Consider the following 20,429-nt stretch of genomic DNA (forward strand, 5'->3'; position numbering starts at 1 on the left):
TGACCTTTTGCTGCTTCAAAAATAGAAAAGTTGCAAAGTGATTTTTTACCCATGATCCAATCGAAGGTTCACTGGGAGAGTAAAAAAGTGAAGAACGTAGCAGGAGAAAAAGAAACGAAGAGAGCAGTGGAAAAGCAATTGATCATTGCGTTGCTCGTTAATTATTAGCAGACAGATGTTAGTGTTAAATCACATCACGTTGGACTTTAAGAATAAGAAGTGATCAATGGATTCAGCAAATATTGGCACGTCCACTCAAGTTGTTTTCATCTCCTGGTGATAACACCAGATATTTCCTTTATTAATTAACGAGGCAAATGCTGAAAAAATATATAATTGTTATATAAAAAAATTAATATTTATTTTTTAAAATAATTTAAAATATCTAATATGATTTGTTAAATATTTCTTAACTACTTGTAAACAATATTCTTTCGGTAAATCGAAACTGCTTGGATTTTTTACATGATATAGCAGCCAGTGGAACCCATTATGGTCCACGTTCTGATAATTACTACTAAAACAAAGGCAACTTAAAGAAAAGTCGTCCATAAAAATGAATTTTTTGGGGGTGGTTATCAAAATCTTGATAAGAGATGGAAGTCCCATTGGCTGAAGATCGTAGATCTCTAAAACTATAAAAAAAAAATAAAAAAAACAACTCCTTATATTAATGATTGACAAAGGATATATACAAAATGAGAGAGTTTGAGCTCTATTTATAGAACTTATTAAAAGGGTAATTAACCTAATAAGTATTCTTAACAATCTAATTAACTAACCAATTTTCAATTAACTAATATCCTGTTAACACAAGGGAATGAAAATAGAAATAATTCATGGACATTTTATGCTACTATAGTAGATGTTTAATTTGATGGTAGCTATATTAGAATGTTTATATGTTATTTTTTGAATAAAATATTACACAATCAAGGATGTGATTATGATATGATATTAATTACTCTTTTGATTATGATATATTTTAATCATTCAATCAACTATTTGATGTTATTGTAATTATTGTCAAATATTGTAATTAACTTAAATAAGAATACCTACTTAATATAGGAAAGATAGTTGCCTAGTTTTTAGAGATTTAGCTTATTTCTCTTCTAATTTCTAGAGATTTAGTTTATTTTTCTCCTAATGCTATGTGACACTGTATTCACTTGTATATATATTTTGCCTCTCGATCAATGAAATATAGAAGCCAGAGGTCTACTCTCGTAAAAAAATGTGAAAATGTTTAATTTTTTTCCTCTTTCTAATTTTGTTATATTTCAGCACCCTTTCTAAAAACAGCTATTTTTTTAATCAGCAAGCAAGTTTCGCGTCCACCATCCTACAAATTACTAGAAAATATTAAATGTATATATTTTTGTTAATCTTGATTTTCTCACTTGATTTCTCTTATACTCCGATCCGTTCGTTTAAAAAAATCTCTTAATTTACACAATGCTTCCTCTATTTTTGTCAAATGATTTGACATTTTACATGAGTGTAACAGTGCACGTAACAAGAGTACAAGAAAAAAACTAGATTTGTGGACCAGTGCAGAAGCACGAGGAAAAGTAAAGAAAGCCATAGCCATCAGGTGTGCGTTCATCTGGAGAGTAAAAGAATGAAAAAAGAAGAAAAAAAATTATGTAAGACTCATATTTATACACTTTATCTTAATTTAAAACTTTTATCTCAATGTATTTATTTTTCATTTTTTTTACTGTATCGAACGGATCCTTGAAAAGCAATGCTATTCAAACTGTAAAAAATGGGTAATAACTTGACAGCAAAGTAGGCAGTAAAAAACACTTGACAGCAAAGTAGCAAACGCAGCCCACGTTAAACAGCCGAAAAGTAAGAAAATATAGACACACACAACTGAGTGAGAGAAAAAGACTGAAATTGCTTTTACCACCAAATGAAGCATGGACAAGTGTTGGATATTTTATTTCCATTGTGTACTGTTGTAGGTAACGTAAATTTAATGAGTACAAGAATCGAATCTTATAATCAATTTACGGTAACTATGATCTCGACTCTCGATGCATGCCAAGCTGTAACTTTTCATTTTATTATCTCTCTTGGTCATGTCATCTACTGTTCTCCATGTCAAACTGGAACTAGAGAAATATTAGAAACAAATTCTTTAATATAATTTTTTAACATTTTTTTATTAATTAAAACTTAAGAAAAATTATAAAATTTTATAAGTCTTACTTATTTATTGAATCTCTTTTATGATTTTAACTAATAGTAGTAAGTTAGGAAATGTATGTTAACATTTTTACTGTATATTGTTCAATACGTATAGATTAAAAAAAAAACATTAATTCGTACTGAATTTGCAGTTACAAGACCTCTTTTTGCTCCTTAAAGTTCATTGCATAAAGCCATAAACTAGCTAGCTTGCCTGGCCACATCAAGATTATGAAAATATGTATGCAACAAATACGATCAAAGAAACTCAGACAGATGTTTACTTACTAGACACTGTACACTCTTTCCTGACTTGCCCCACAAGGCACAAAAGCTTAAACAATTTTTTTATAAAAAAAAAATCCACTAAAGGTCGAGCTTCATTCAGAAGCTGTAATTTTAATTAAGGAACACTAGTTTACATATCTTGTGACAAAAAAAAAAACTAGATGAAAAATAAATAAATTTATGAACTCAAATTGAAGTTCCGAATGCACCAAGCCATTATTATGAGGTTTAATTATACTTTTAATCCTTATATGGACATCAACCTTTCATTTTAGTTCTTATAGCTTAAAATATTTTTTTTTATTCCTATAGTTACAATTTGTTAATCCTCGTTTCCTTATAATCCTTTTAAAACATTTTAAATTTATCTAACATTGTGCTTTAAAACTGCAATAAAATTGAAAAATCGAAATAAAGAATTAGAACATTTTTTTAAACCTTGTTCGGATGCAGTTATAAAATTGAAAAATGATGCAGTTATCTAACATCGAGCTACGTTTCAGGAATTTATAGCGAACCAAAACCCTAGCAAATGACAAGCATTGGGCTTCAATTGTAAACCAGTGGCCCGTGGGTTTCCAACATTTCAACTTCAAAACACATCAGGATGATCCCGCCCATTACGTTTTACATGAGGCCTAATTCGTGGCAACGGTTATTTGCTTTAATGTAATTTTGGGATCAGGATTGGATTAAGATTTTAAATGATTTTAAAATATATTTTTTATTTAAAAATGTCTTTGTGATATTCAATTAAAATTTTTTAATGAAATAAATAAGTCTTGGGCTATTTAATTAAGATTTTTTAAGGAGTATAATAAAATCAAATGATATTTAATTAAGATTTTTTATAACTTAAAAAAAGTCTTTTGGTATTAAAAAATACACAAATTTCGATGAATATTTTTTAAAATATATTTCATCTAGTATAAAATATATATCGAACAATCTCACTTAAAACCTTAAGAGTCTGGTAATTTTTTTTTTATATTGCTTAATGGACTTTCTTTTCTCTCATCACAAAAAATGATATTCACTTAATCGCGAGAGAGGTATCAAACAACTGTCAAAAAATAATATTATTCAAGATGTGTGTCAAATGCTTCTCTTATTCTTTTGGAACAAAAAATGTCAAATATATTCATCTCCTTTGTACTTTTTCTTTTTTCTTTTTAAATTAAATTAATATTTGTCTTTCATGTCAATGCTAATCATGTTTTTCTTATATTAATTACACTCATCGCTTGCTCATGATTGTCACATTTAATTTTGTTTTTCTTATAACTCAGTAATTCTCCTATAAATTTTCGATCTTCATCACTCCCTTCTAGTATAGGCTTATTATTACACTCCATTTTGACATGTCATTAGATTTATCATGAAATAATTGTAGTAATATAATTTTTGTTGGATTCAATTTAGCCCTCTAATTTTCAAAACTGATTCATTTTTTTTTTTGTTTAGAAATATGCATTTCGTGATGGTTTAAAATCACTTCTTGACAGTTTTGAACTATCACCAAGTATGATTTGTTACACTTTAAATTGAAAAACCAAATTGAATTGATTTAAAAGATTAGAGAACCAAATTGAAAAAAAATCTAAAGAATCAAATTGAATCTAAAAAATAAATTAAAAGACTAAAAAATTAATTTAACCTATACTTTAACATAACATGCATATATATATAAAAAAAAAAACAAAACTTTAGATGAGTTAGATTCCAAATACTCACTAAAGTTAAAATGAGTTTCAATGCTCAAATAATGTTTTTAAGTTATGTTTGGTTGTGATGAGCAAGATATAATAAATGAAAATAAAAGAGATATAATTTGAAAAAGATTAAATAAAATAGAAACAAAGTAGAACGTTGGATTATTTGGTTTATATATGAGAAATAGAATTGAAATAATATTATTAAAGTAGATTGTTTTGAGTGAATTGTGAAGAGAGAGAACTTAAATAAGTTTTATAAAGACTTTTGTATCTTTGTAGCTATTCGACGAGTGAGCTTATACAAATGATTAAATTAAATACACTATAATCGATTATACAGTTGCATTTAACTGATTATAGCCGTGCAATAATCGATTTTAGAAGGAACCAACAAGATTAAAAAAGGCATGTTAAAAAAGATAAGGGTAGGAGGAACCAATCAGCCAGGGGGCGATGCGATACTACTGCAGTGTTGGTTCGAGCTCAAGAATGGTGTTGTCATGTTTACAGTCATTCTTGGAGGTTTTTGCGTTTGAAAGTCTGGGTTGATCATGGAGACATAAAGATGGGGTGAATTAGTCTTTTTGTTGTTAACGTTCATTATCTCCATGGAAATAACTAACATGGGTCTCACTAATTCAAAATTAATTCTCTTCTGCATCTGTTAAAAGTTAAAACAAACCGACACATGTTATTCTTGTTCGCACATACTTGTTTCGGTTGTCAAAATTAAAACAGTGTTAAAGTACTTGCAAATAATTTATATCAATAGCAGGATTTAAATACACATCCTTTACTAAACATGGGCCTAAATAACAATACTAGCTAAGTGAACTAACATTTGTTGGCATATGAAAATATTTTTCATCCATATGAAAGTTAGTCTATAGTCAATATAATTACACTTGTTGCAATTGGCCCACTATGTTCGATCGGTTGACTAACTGCATGAAACGCACGTCTATTTTGGGGTAAACTGAAACTGAAAGGTCCATTTTTTAGGCTAACACACGACATCATAAACATGAGTTTTTCGTAGCTTGAAGACATGCGGGGACTTGTATCTTTTGCATCACATGATTTGGGAACTCAAACATCATTGTGCTACATATATGATATATGTCGATTGTTTCACAACCCTTGTTTAATAAACCATAATAACAAAAGGATAATTGTGTAGTTTTTTTTTTTACTGAACTGTGAAGTGTAGGCAATTGAGTATATAGATAAATCCTTTTAAAAAAAGAAGTATAGAGATAAATTGTAAGGAATTAACAGAGTAGAGTAAAATAAAATCTCACATTGTCTTAAAAATAATCTCATATAACAAGTTACATGTTTAAGCCTCCACTTACACAATTAGAGTGAGAAAAATATAAATCATATACTCCAAAAATTAGAAATATTAACTTAAAAAAAACCTCTATCATAAATTGAGATACATTAAAAAAAATTGTTTTAATTACTCATTTGATCCCTATAATTTCATCATTTGTACATTTTAGTCCTTATAGTTTTAAAGTGAATTTTTTAGTCCTTATAATTTATATTTTAATTCTTTTTTAGTTCATGTAATTTGAAAGTGACTTTTTTAGTCCTTATAATTTGTATTTTAATTTCCTTTTAGTCCATATAATTTGAAAGTGATTTTTTTATTCCATATAATTTACATTTTAATTTTCTTTTAATCCTTACCATTAAAATATGAGTAATATTATCAATTGCAATTAACTACAAAAATATTAACAAATAATTTGTAACTAATTTATCGTAAGATAATTTATAATAAAAAAATTCTTCATAATTTATAACCAATTATTTTTTTATATATTTTTACATTAAAAAATAATTAAAATATAAATTATAAAGAATAAAAAAGAATTAAAATACAAACTATAAGGACATTGGTGTGGAGTATCCAACCATTTGTTGATAATTAATCTTCATTTAAAAAAACCTAACCAACCATCTTTAATCAGATTTATTTTTCAATCACATTTTTTCATTCATAAAATTCTAAAATTAAAATATTACTTAAGAGGACTGATTAACATCAAAACTTATTATTCATTCAAAAAATATTTACAGCTAGACAAAGGCAAGAGTTAAATCCGCTCTACTGTGATATATTAATTTACTAAATAATTTCAAAAACGAACAATTTGCTTTAAATGGTTGTAATCCAAAAAAGGAACAGGAAACTTTTTCTACAAAATTAAAGCAGTTGCTTTTTGTCTTGATTCAATTGGATAATGTCTTACTTTCGGTTTACAATCAATGTGCACGCTACAAAGCACAAGTCAAATATGTCTTTTAAAAATTTGTCAAATTTCTTTTAACACCTTTCCTTTTTCTATCTTTTATAATATTTTTTAATTATTTAAAAAATACCATACAGTGTAATCGTTCAAAAACAGGGAACTATGTGCAGCATAAAAAGTTTCAGAATGTTAGTGTAATTAATTATAATTCTTTTTGAAAAAATATATTCTTAGTTCACATATTTTCGGTCAAATATTATTAAGGTCTTTATATTTAGATAATTTTTATCTTCATACTTTAAAAAATATATAAATTTCGTCTTTTGTTTTAAAAATATTATTATGTTTTTCAAGATTAAAAAAAAGATTAAATTCATATATTTTTAAAATTTGAAGACTAAATTTATTAATAAGAAAATATGCATTTAACCACATATAATCAAAATTATAAAAACTAAAACCATAAATTATCCATAATCTTTTGAAAAAAAGTATACCAAGCAGATCAGGTGAACAATCGAGTTGCTTCACGCAACTATCACATGATGCACGAGCCCATAACTTATATCAAGATAGTCACTAGTCATGTCACTAGTCAATCATTCAGTTTGCATGTGAGGTTCCGTATTTTTATAAGGAAAAAAAGGATGCTCACCAAACCCTAGATGGAGAAAAATAATACTAGAGATATAGATTGGTTTACATGATATAAAAACACTTATATATTATTATTTTATAATATATAAAAAAGTTTAAATATATTTAATATCATGATAAATGAATGGATTTTATATTAAACTTTTAATACTTTTTTTGTTATTTTAAGTTTATTGTATTAAAAAAATTTGTTGTGTAGTGATAACATTACAATTATAAATAATATTAAAAAAATTAATGTATAAAATGACACAATAACAAAATCTCAAAACAAAGTTTTAATATATCAAAGATTAAAAATAATAATTTTTTTATTTAAAAACACATAATAAAATTTAATCATTATCAAAGACATTAAACATATTTAAATCTAAAAAACATTTAAATGTACTGAGGGGTGAGAATAGGTCAGTCTAGACCAGATTTTAAAAGGTCTGAGTCTAGCGTACGATGAATTTTTTAGGCCTGAGTCTACGATGAATTTTTTAGGTCTAAGCCTGGCCTGTAACCTATCAAAAGTTTTTATTTTGGCTCAGCCTGACCTTTTTAAAAGCCTAGTCTGACCTAATAGTCTTTTTAAAAGCATTCTTCACATTAAATTAATATTCCTTTAATCTAGAGTAGGAACGTAATAGGAAAGTTAAAGGAAATTGTAATTAAAGTCTTGATTATAGGAATGTAAGTTATGGAGCAGTAATGTGTAATTAAAGTCTGCTAGTTTTAAAAAAAATTAATTATACCCAAAAAATAATATAAGTATATATATATATATATATATATATATATATATAGGTCGACCTATCAGACTTATAAGACTTTCTAATAAGCCTAAGCCTGGTATATTTAATTTAATAGACTTTTAAAAAAATTTGAACTTAACCTTTTAATTAAATAGGTCAATACAAACCAGACTTTATGTAGGTCAGATCGTAGATCCCTGTAAGCTGGCCTGACCTATTCCCACCATCGGTCCGTATATGATTCAAGTTTCCGCATGTTGCTGGTTTATCTAAGGAACAACATGTAAGTTGGCAGATTAATTTACTTGCAGGACATACTTGTTCATATAGCTAGGTTCCATTGCTTTCCAACAGAAAATAGGTACAAGAAACCAACGTCAAACTTAGCAGATAAGGAGGGATAAATAAAGAGACGAGGTGTCGCCGGATTTAATTTTAGTAGTCCACATTGCTCAACTGATTAGAAAATTATAGACGCACATAATTTCAAAATAAAAAAATATACACTTTAATCATAATATGGAACTAGGTATGACAATGAGATCTGGAGTAGTGTGTTTTGTCTCGAATTTGTCTTGATTTTAACAGAAAAAAAATTCAGTTAATTAAGATTGAAGTTGGGTTTAAATTTTTCCCAACAATCAAAGTCGTATTGAAAGTCAGCATGAGATTATTAATATTCGTTTCATTGATAATGAATTTACAAAAATATCTCTGTATATATATAACACACTAAAACCTATAATTATTATATATGCATATATATAACACACTAAAATCTATAAAATTTATAATTATTATATATGATTTTATGTTATTATTAGATTGAATTTTATGTTATTATATATTATCTAAAAATACGTTATATTATGGCTGTTATTTATAATTATAATGAAAACATGACAGGAAGAAGGATAAATCTACAAGTTCGAGAGTAGGATTGGAATAAGCAAAATCGAATATTGATCCGCCCGATTTTCAATGTGAAACTCCATAATCATATTCTTATTTTATACCAAAAAAAGAAGCTGATTGGGCAGTACCTAAGGCCACGAGCAAGCAGCTCCGTAACTTAAGAGCACCCATTTTCTTGAATAATCTTTTTGGGGTCTCAATCTCAAATAAAAAAATCTTGATTAAATCCAATTATAGAGTAGAACCTAAGAAGCAGGACCACATATCCAATTAGTAGACCAAACACTGGGATGACTCAGAAGAGCAACGTCTTTGAGGACTTTTATCCAACAAGTGGCGTTGAGCAAAATTATATGACCTTTCCGAACCCCTGGTCGTCTATCATCCAACGTGGGAACATATCATAATTTAACACTATCACAGACAAACTCCACATTCTCTTCCCCTCTCGCATGTGCTACCGTCTAAAATATTCTCCACGACAACCCATAAAAAATACAAAATTGTATATATCCATTATTAGCAGACATCTGGCACGAGTTTTTTTTACAACAATTTATGAAACACACGAAATGAAAGATATAAAATTGATCTAAAGACTAAAAAATAATAAAAGAAAAAGAAAAGAGCGAAAGATGACGAGTTCAAATTCCTTCGCATGACATTTTAATAAAATTAACCTTTATTGATACGCAAAACAAATAAAAAATGGTATTTTTCATCAATATTGGAAAATAAGATTAAGACCAAAATAAAAAGAAACAAACTTCGTTTCAGATTAATCATTTGTTTCAAATTCCAATTCTGCATGTATATTTGCATTAAATACAAGAGTTTTTCTGCCCTTAATAATCTCAATGGACTCAAATAAATACGATCGTCTCTTGTAAAAAAAAAAAAGAAGAAGAAGAAGAAGCTAGAACTGGAAGTCAATTCTAAGGGGTGGTTCCTGAATCAAAATCTTAGGGAAGGAAGATTCAACCTTGAGAGAAGCTCTGCAGAGAGGGCAACTAGAGTGATGAGTGAGCCACTTATCAACACAATCACAGTGAAAATAATGGTCACACGCCGGCAAAACCTTAACTTTCTCACCGTCTCTGAACTCGCCGAGACAGATGCAGCACTCCGTTTCGTCCCACGCGCTTTCGTCGCGGTCCGCAGGCGCGTGGTGGAGGATTATGGGAAGTTTCTTGATGGAGGCGGGGTCCAGTCCCTGAGGCGGCGCTAGCGGCGGCGCGTGGACGGCTGCGGCGGAGAACGCGGTGGTGGGGAGTCGTCCCTGGTAGCGGCAAACCCAGCGCGTGTAGATGAAGAGAACGGTGACAAGAAGAATAATGGAGAAGAGTACGATGACGAAAAACAGTGTCCTACCTCGGATCTCTAGGTCTCTGTCATCGAGTTCCGTGTAGTGCCAATTGAATGATCGAGTGTCTGGGTTCGACATCGTGATTTGATTCCAAGGTATGAGAAGGGAGAGCTAAGACGGCGGCGGGTGGCGGCGGAGGAAGGCTGCGACGTTGGGGCATCAGAAACAAAAACAGTATCATGAGACACTGTTTGGTTGCTGTTGCTATTAGTAGGCACTGGCAAAATGAGGAGTGAGAAATGACACGAGTGGCTAACGGTATTTATATTAAGTTTGGTGATTAGGTGCAGACGCAAACTGAGCGCGTGGATAGGGTAATAGTAACTGTTTGTTTGCTTTTTCTTTTTTCTTTTTTGCTTTCTAATTAAGATTTGCTCTGAGTTTTATTTTTAAAGAATGAAAAAAAAGGAAAAGAAGAAGAAGAGTAAATGGTTGGATTGGGAGCAGTAGACATCAACGTTATCTTACATATAGCTGAATATGGAGCAGTGTAGCGGGTTCGCCGACACGTCCTTTTTCCTTGGAGACATCATGGCTATATTGGATACGATTATGTGTCCAGTGTATACTAGAAGGGATTCCTATGGAAATCCAACTCTTTACCATTGGTTTTCATACCCAATAGTAAAGACCTTTTGGTATGCTCTTTGTAATTAAACCCTTTTGGATTCCAGGTTAAGTATATAATTTGAATCTCAATTATTATGAATCGAGTTAGCAATCACTTAAACCTTTTTTTTAGTACACTTAACAGTTAACACAACAATTAGAGCAAGAGCATGAGATAAGCGTGAAACATGTGGCTAAAATGATCGTTGGTTCACACTTAGTATAATAATGCTTAATTTTTTTTATCAGCAAATATTAATTATTAATATCATTAATTTTTGTTAATAAATAATTTAAATCTGTGATATTTTCTCTCTTTACCCTTAAACCAATCTTATGTCTCTAATAACTCGTTAATTTAGTGATATTCATTTGTATAAAAACTTACTTATACTGAAAAAAAAATATTCAATATATTTTGGATGTTGATGTGTTAGTTGGGACCCACTTCATCCCAAGAGTTCAACGCTAATAGGAGCAATAGTGTTTTTTTTTTTATATATTCTTTCTCAGTTTGTTAATTAATTGAAAGTCTGATTTTCAATTATTAAGTGTGTTTATTACTTAATTTATCAATCAAAGTAACTATTGGACAATAAATAATTATCCGGCTCAGAACTATCACATTAGCTATGGTTAAAATCAGTAATTATGCAACATGTAGACTTGTAAAGATATTTACTTGTTACGGATAAAGGAAAATCTGAAACTTAAAAAAAATTAATCAATTTAACCGCAAATTGCGTAAATCACGTTAATTTAATCAAATAGTAAACTATTAATTTCCAAGAATAATCGCTGATCATTTACAAAAATCTGGTCACATGGGCAGAAAGAACACCCTCTGCCATTGCTGCATAACTTGAGTTCAGGTTCTTCTATTTAAGAATATGCTTTATCTTATTGGCAATAATTTGACTATATTCTCATCAACCATTGCAGCAATGGCAGAAGATTAGCACAAGATCGATTAACAATGTCCATGGTAGAGCAGATTTGTGGTGTGTTTTATGGCAGTAAACAATTTTACTGTTATACAAGATCTTAACTTTCAACCATAATTCGGACCTAAAAAAAAACTTACAACCATAATTTGAAATGAGATTAGCACAAGATTTACAATGGCAGAAGTTTTGCGGTGTGTTACATGTTAGTAAACGATTTGACTAGTACATGTGAAACCATAATTTGACTATATTTTCGTTAACATCACAGCAATGGCAGAAGGCAGTATGTTTCCGGGGTTGTGGAAGAATAGAGTAAAGAATCAGCAATTATTTTTAGAAATTGATTGGTCATGATAATGTGATTTGGCCGACCATAAAAAAATGTAATTTGCATGATTTACGGTTAAATTGAGTAATTAATTTTTAAAATTTTAAATTTTCCTTTATTCCTTATTAGTGAGGATCTTTATTGGTCCATATGTTACACAATTATTTGAGACCACGACATATGTGATTGTCTTGAACCTAGTAATAATTTCTTAACAAATTTTAATCCACAAAATATGAAAGAGAAAATACATTGAATCTATGTTTAATAAAATAATAACGTGTGTTACAAAATATTTTAATTTTTTTTATATTTTAACTCTTCAGTTCATTAGTGAAATTAGATATTGACTAATTCAGAGTTCTTGAAGGTAAATAAAGTCTGACAAATAAGTATTTTTGTCAAAAATCAAACTCGAATAGTACTCCAACGATTCAACCTTAACTTCTTAGATTTAGTGTTTTGTTATTTGCATTGTTTTTACATTTGTGTTGAGAGTAATTTTTGCACTTATTTTCGTCAACAAATATAATCTCATAGAAATTTAAGGAAGGAGACAAATCTTTCTTTGGAGGCCTTGTATCCTCTGAATAGGTCTTTTACTACGGGTCAATGTGTTAAATATTTAATGTTCAATTCGATTTAAAATATATGATTGCAAGTATAAATAACAAATTAATAATACACATTAAATAAAAGAGGATGTTATGGAAAGAAGAAAGGAACATCGAAAGAGGAAGGAGATATCGAAAGAAGAAAATGTCATTGAAAGAATTTACTCTATTAAAGAAAAAAGAAATGATTGAGAACATTGCACTGACTTGTCGGTCCGTGAGAATTTAGGATATAAAGATGTTTACAAGTTTCAACTTTTATTACATAATACAAGTTTTATACTTATAGAGTATAAGTTCTAACCACCCAAAGTATAAATTATAACTATCCGTAACTGTCATAAACTTCCCCTAAACTTCATTGTTGATTACTTTAGTATTCGATATCTACAATTAATAATTTTCTTTTCAATATTTACCGTCAATGGCTTTAGTCTTGGATCTCTATCATTGATAACTTTCTCTTTAATCTTCATCGTCGATGACTTTGATCTTCGATCTTTATCATTGATGTCCGATCTACATCTTTTGATAATTAAAATATCGAAAAACTAGTCTTTGATACAATCAAAAAATAATAGTGTTAACAATTTGGCTAATATGGAATTATAAAGTTGACTTTATGGTTTAAGGAAGAAAGATGAATGGGGAGATAAGTTTAAATCTCACAAACTAACAAAAACTAACGAACTTAGTATGCGTTCTGTTTCAAGTTATAAAATTGTATTTCTGGAAATGTTATGCTAGAGAATATTATTCTCATGAATATGTTTGATTGTGACCAGGAATTTTAGAAAAAAAATATTTAATTAAAAAAATAAAATTAAAAGGTAAAATAAGAAATATGAAAGAAAGATGTGAAAATGAGTAGTTATTATCAAGATTAACTTTCATTTCCATGGGAATCAAGATACGTACATCTTAGGATGGAAATAAGGAGCATTTATTTCACGATTTTTTTATTCATTCCTAAAAATATAACATATAACATGAGAATAGAATTCTTGTGTATCTTTTTCAAAAGATATGTTTTATTACATTTTAATATTCCTATGAATATATTTTAGAATTCAAAATAATTTATATAAAAAAATACATAAAAAAAGAAATTAATGGCATTTTAGGAAATAATTCTCCTTATTCTTTCCATGGAAATATCTCATTCTCATCCCTCCTTGTGGGAATAATAGTATAAGTAGGAAAATATGATAAAAATGAAAGTTATTACAATCCTAGAATCAACAATAGGGGAAAATATTTTTTCAAAACTTGTAACAAACATGAGTATTTAATATTCCCATATTACATTTTCGGAAATGGATTTTTATTCCATGAAACAAACACACTCTAAGAAGTAACGAAACAATACTATTTCACATTCATAAGAATCAAGCATTCTGATGAATATGCAATAGACATGAGAATGTGATATTTCTAAGTTCACATTCTCAAAAGTTTTTCTTGATAACTTAAAATAAATGTATGGTTAATATCTAATATTGACCATTAAAATAATATTTGACTAGTTTTTTTTTTTCTAGAAATTATATGTATCTTTTATTGAAATTATTTTAGAAAACAAAATTTTTATGAGTATTTAATAAATTTGCATACTTATTATTTAAATTTAAGAATCAATATCACTAATTAAGTTAGAACAATCACAAGCTGATTGATTCAAGTATTTAGTGATATATATATGCTTAGTGTAAAAGTATTGCAGAATATTTTTTTAAATTTTTTTTGCTAATTATGGTATTGATAACAAATGCCTCCCATTAAAATAGAAGACTATAAACACATATAATGTGAATATTTTTTTTAATACGGATTATTTTATATCCAAAGTTAAGATTAGAACATATCCAAAGTTAAGATTTGAAGATTTGATCATTTGATTAAGGAGCATAAGTCACTGGTACTTGTGTTAATTGCTGTTGATATTTTTTTGTTATTTATTATCATGGTTTTGTGGTTTGAATTAAAAAAGAAACTTTTTTATTATGACGGATAGCATAAAATATTATGTTGAAGATTAATGAAAAGTATTATGTTTTGTTTTTTTCCAACTATGTAATGTGTTTAAGTTGGAGGAGTTTGTGTAAATAGACAAATAGTTATTGTTGGATAAGAAATTAACGTGTCAGATTAAAAAAATGATTACTTTGAAGATCTGATTGCCAGATCTAACTTGTTTTGTTTTTATATTAAGATAAGATATCTTTATTTACATATATTCTTTAACTCTAATCTTCCGGACTGAAAATATCAATTAGCTAAACAAATTTAAATATTTAAATTTCTGAAAAATATAAGTATGATAAATTAATAAAAATATATATACTCTTATATTATAAATTAAAATATAGAATTTAGAGTAAGATTCTTATTTTTCTCTCTCTCAATTACACATTTTTTTTATATTTCTTCTTTTTTTAAATCTTTTAGGGGGAACATTTCAAACACTGATGTTATAGATAGTAAAGAAAATTGTATCCCTCAAATCTCAACCAAATCAAATTGCTCTTTTTTATTTGTATTTATTTGATCTTCTTAACTCCATCTCTTTTAATTTACCTTGTTTTATTGTACGTTATCACTAAATTAAATTTTAATAGTTTTATTTACGTGTTATTTGAACCCAAAAACTTTTCCTACCTCAGACTGTAGTGCCATCACCTCACCCTAATTTTTCTATATCCAAAAAAGAAGCCTAAAATGTTCCTAAAGTTAAAAAACCTACTAAAATAAAGAATACTAAACATATTTTCTCCAAGCTTAAAACTCACAATATCCTCTGTACTAATAGAAAAAAAATTCAAACATTTTACAATTGTTTTAGTATATATAGTTTTTTGTTTGAGAAAAAAATTGCCAGTATAAATATTATGCAATATTATTTTCGTAGTGTATTAATATTTAATTTTTTGATAATTCACATTAACTATCAACGAAATTGTCTATCAATCACGATGTATCATACGGTTAGTATAAATTTGTAATGTTTATATCAACAATTTAATTTCTATTGGTATATTCCATTATTTCTTTTTTTTTGGTATAGCCCGTGGTGGATTAAAGGGAATTGTTTAAATCCTTTCGAACTTACTGAATTAATTAAGACGTGAGACATTATAACTCTGTCATTGCAATCTTTTGTACTGCTTTCTGTATTTTTCTCGATCACTTCTTTCTTTACTCGATCGCCTTGTAACTTGTAAGGCCATATTGTTTTGTTAGCCTTTCATAGGAAAGAAACAAAAAAGGTGAAACCTGCATACGAATAATAACCACTGCAAAACGACATATTAATTTATTGTCTTTTGTTTCTGTCTGGTTACATAAATCAGAATCATCATCAAAGAATTAATGCGTGAATGGAAACATATGAAACAAATATCAAAGCGTGATTAGGGTGTGGGTCTGATTTTTTGTGGGCATAGGTGGCATGAAGCTTCACGCCTGAGTTGGACGAGGAGAAGGCATGTATGATTTTCCTCTTTTATTTTCTAATAATTACTTTTATCGTTGTTTTCTTCTTGGTCAATAAGAAAGGAATGTCTTAAAGGACTCTTTCTTTTTCTTCTTTTTTATGAGAATGTCAAGGTTGGCTTGGCTATGACTGTGACTCTAACTTTCCAACACGGATATGGGCCCATTGGAAGCCCAAATTCAATGAAATTTAGGCTAACTTACCTATCGCCCAAAAAAATTATAACGAGGCAGAAAATAAAAAGGGGTCATGCAACTGATTTGGGAGAGACGTTGCTATTAGTGGCACATATGGAAGTGACTCGAAAAACAACTAAACCACCCAAAAACACAAATTATACCAAAAACATGGTAAGGCCCACAATATCTACTATCGGTTTTGGCACGGTTCCTTCTCTCATGAGTCATAATATCACTTATCGCCTTTCTTTTATTAAAGAGTGATCTAACAAGAGAACCAATTATGCTTCACCTCCTCTGACCATACTGAATATATCTAGTGATCTAACAAGATAATTATTATATTATTTTATAACATGATTTAAAATATGATTTTTATCGATTTAACTATTAAATTATATTTATATATTATTAAAATTATTTGTGTGAAATTGTGTTAAAATAAAACAATAATAAAAAAGTATTTAAACAATACATATTTAAGTATATTTTAAAAAAAATTAAATTACATCAATTTTAATATGTATAAATGAGGTAACAAATAATGTTGGATTAATATGAAATTTGTATATATGATTTAAGTGAAAGAAACTTTCAATCCAACTGTGTATTATAAAAAACATTATTTAATTGAAAATTATTAAACGATTTAATAGTGGGTATAAATTATATCGATCTAATTTGATTTTTTCTTATATATATATATATATATATATGAAATGAACTTGCAATCTAATGAGTTTTAAAAAAATATTATCTAATTAAAATTTATAAAATAATGTAATAGTTGTCAAAGTTACACGGATATAATTTGGTTCTTTCTCAACAATTATTAATTGAATAATATTTTATTAAAATTTATTGTTGGATCGAAAGTTATTTTCACATAGATCATATATACAATATTTCTTATTAATTTTAAATTATTTTTTATCTTATTCATATAGATTAAAATTGATGTAATATAAACTTTTAAAAACATATTGATATATGAATCATTTAATTACCTACTTATCGATACTTAATTTTAATAAAATTTGACACAAATAATCTTAATAATATATAAATATAATATAATGGTTGAATCAATAAAAGTCATATTTTATATAAGTTATTAAATGGGTGTAGTTGTTTAAGTTACCCTTAGTAAAAAAAGTTTTAACAACCTCAATCTATTAGTTATAATTGTTATTGTTTTTTTCTCCTTCTTAAAATAGCCTTGAAGTTTCTCTAAGAAAATGCTATCCTATTCGTAGATTACAGTTAAGTAATATCCTTGCTCTCAAAGAATCATTTATCTGGCGTTACTCACCATTCTCTAAACAATGGATAAAGCAATAGCACATGACCAGCATATGAGACAGGATCTTGGGTCGTATAGGGAGAAAAGTGAACACAAAGCAACCCAACTATAGCCGACTTCGCTCTCTTCTTTACTGAGATTCCAACAAAACCATGCATTCCAATTTCCACACATGGCAGAAACCATTGAAAATTAAACCATTGACACCTAATACTTCGTAATTATAAATTTATAACGCAGTGGGTGAACACAAAAACGTGGGATATATAGAAAAAGGATGATATTTTTTAAGTTGTGCATTTTCTCTCTTAATAAATGGTACCTAGTGATACCATTGTCTTAGAACATTTATATGTCAATAGTTTATTTACCGTGAGATATTTATTTATCATGTTGAAATTTTTTAATCTTTTTATGTTATAGAACCATAATTTGTACTCAATATTTATTTGATGCTATTTTTCTCTTAATAAATCATACCTAGTATATATACTTCATTTACTTTTCTTATATTTATTATTTTTAATTTCTTTATTTATTTTTTCTAAAATTCTCCTTCATAGATTCGGTCAATACCGTAGTATATATAAAAAGGGAAGTCAAACCAATCATTTTCCTTTATACAATATAATCTGTAAAAGCTTAAGATAAAAATACCAAAAACAACATAAATAAGTGGTTTATAAACAATTTATCATTCTACTAAGTGACAGTTCGATCTGTTTCTTCTGAAAAAAAAAAATTCATAGTCCTGTTGTGCTAAAATGACCCTACTCATACCTCTATCTCCAGAAAAAAATAAAAAAATAAAAAAAATATGCATAGCAACTTAACAAGGCAAATTAAACGAATTGATAATCAAACTTTTGTTTTTGGTTGAGTGTGCCCGTATACCTCCATCTTTAATTATTTATTGGAGTTTCAACAAGTTTTGTCATTCCTCTAATTAAAAAACAAGTTTTGTCATTAAATCCCATCACTTGTCGTGTGATTTTTCCAATGAAAAAAAAAAAAGCACTACGCCTGATTACATGTAACAAATCAAATGAAACAATTATCCGAATGTTCAACTTCTAATATTCTCAAAATAACCACACAAAATTCAACATTCACAGACAAAAAAAAGGTGTCAATTAATCATCTAACCTCATCTCCAAGGTCAATATCATACCAAATAGCAATAAGACAATAAAACCAAATATTAATTCATTCATATAATATAAAATTGTACTCAATATATAACAAGTTTTAGGCCTATATATTTAAACTGTTTTGCCAGGATTTTTTTTCTTTTCAAAACGATATTCTTCTAAAGAGAGAATCCCTTCTGTGGTTTCATTCAAAATTTCTGAACTCAGTATAGTTTTGTAACTTTTGTTTCTTCACTATCACGGATAACTAATTTAGGGTTCAATGAAAAAGTATTTTTTGATAGACAATATCTAGTGTCCCCAAAGCATAAATGCTTAATTAGTTAAACATCAAGCCGATCGTAAGAAATTCTAAAATATCTATAGCACTAATTAATTAATCATGAATAATTGTATAGGTAAAACTCAATTACTGTAAATGACAAGCTAATAGGAGTATTAATTTCTTGCACTGCAATTTATTTACCAAATACACTGCAATTAATCACGATCCACCTATTGTTGACAAGTTTCAAAATTAAAACCATGATTTCAGAAATGATACACATTTCAAATTAAATAATCCAATATGCATTTATAGGAGTATTAATTTCTTGCACTAATTCCAATTGTAGAAAAAAGGCTGAATAAAATCTTATCACTGGAATATTAAAAAAATAGGAAATATCAGTTATAAATCCCCAATTATGAAATTGTCAAATTGGAAACGCGGTATGAAAGTTTTGAAAGAACATGTTCTGGATCAATTTAAGGATGTGCTTGGTTTAAAGGAAATAAATAAAGTAGATAAAAAAATAAGATAACTTAAAAAATATATATATTATGTTATTTGGTTTAAGAAAAATACTTGAGAAATAATATTTTTTAGACAAAGAAAATTGATTTTTTTGTCTAGAAAATCAATTTTCCCTAAAAATTAAAGGAAATTGATTCTGCATGTTGGTCCAAAAAATTGGTTTTTTTTTTTTAACCTTAAAAATCAATTAGGAAAGAGAGAAATTTTAAACTTTAGACCCGCCACTTGTAACTTTACTCTCTTATACCAAAATCCACCACTTCATTTCCATCTTCTTCGATCTTTTATTTCTATCCGCCCAACTGAACACAGCCTAATAAAAACATTGGTATATGAAAATGAAAAATGTTTCTTCAAGTCTTGGCTATGAAAATGAATTCTTTTGGGCAACCTTTTCTTCAAGTCCTGACCATGACAATATTGAGCTTCCATCAGTCACGGAAACCCTAGACATTCATTCATTGCTCGGAGGCAACCTCGATCATTATATGTTAACTAAAACTTGATAATCATCAAGGCAAACGATTGTACCTCGAAGTCTCGAACTTTTCTGTTTGACATTACCACAGAATTGAAAAAGATGATGAGAAATATAGCAGGCTGCATTATATTGTTGATTACTTGCCAAAGAAACACCAAACTGCATTAATCTGCTAAATTATCCCCCAATCACGACCCCCCACAGGTGATCAATTTCATTCTTGTTCTTTAATCTGGATCATTCCACCCAAATTATATATGCAGTGAGCGATATCTTGGAAGAAGAAGCAGGTAACTAAATCAAGCCACCCACACAACATGGTTAAAAATCAAAGAAGAAATTAAGGATCGTTATAATCCCACAAACTTATGTAGAATTTGACTTCTC

General features: G+C 28.2%; 1 protein-coding gene across 1 annotated transcript; it reads right to left on the reverse strand.

The window, feature by feature from the left end:
- Window positions 1–9,527: 9,527 nt before the first annotated feature.
- On the reverse strand, window positions 9,528–10,468 carry LOC114381074 (RING-H2 finger protein ATL66-like). The gene has a single exon (XM_028340251.1). It carries the CDS (start codon window positions 10,217–10,219, stop codon window positions 9,692–9,694), a length of 528 nt encoding a protein of 175 aa, XP_028196052.1. The 5' UTR covers window positions 10,220–10,468; the 3' UTR covers window positions 9,528–9,691.
- Between the last annotated feature and the right edge of the window lie 9,961 nt (window positions 10,469–20,429).

The sequence above is a fragment of the Glycine soja genome, chromosome 13 (assembly GCF_004193775.1).
Source record: "Glycine soja cultivar W05 chromosome 13, ASM419377v2, whole genome shotgun sequence".
NCBI lineage: Eukaryota > Viridiplantae > Streptophyta > Magnoliopsida > Fabales > Fabaceae > Glycine > Glycine soja.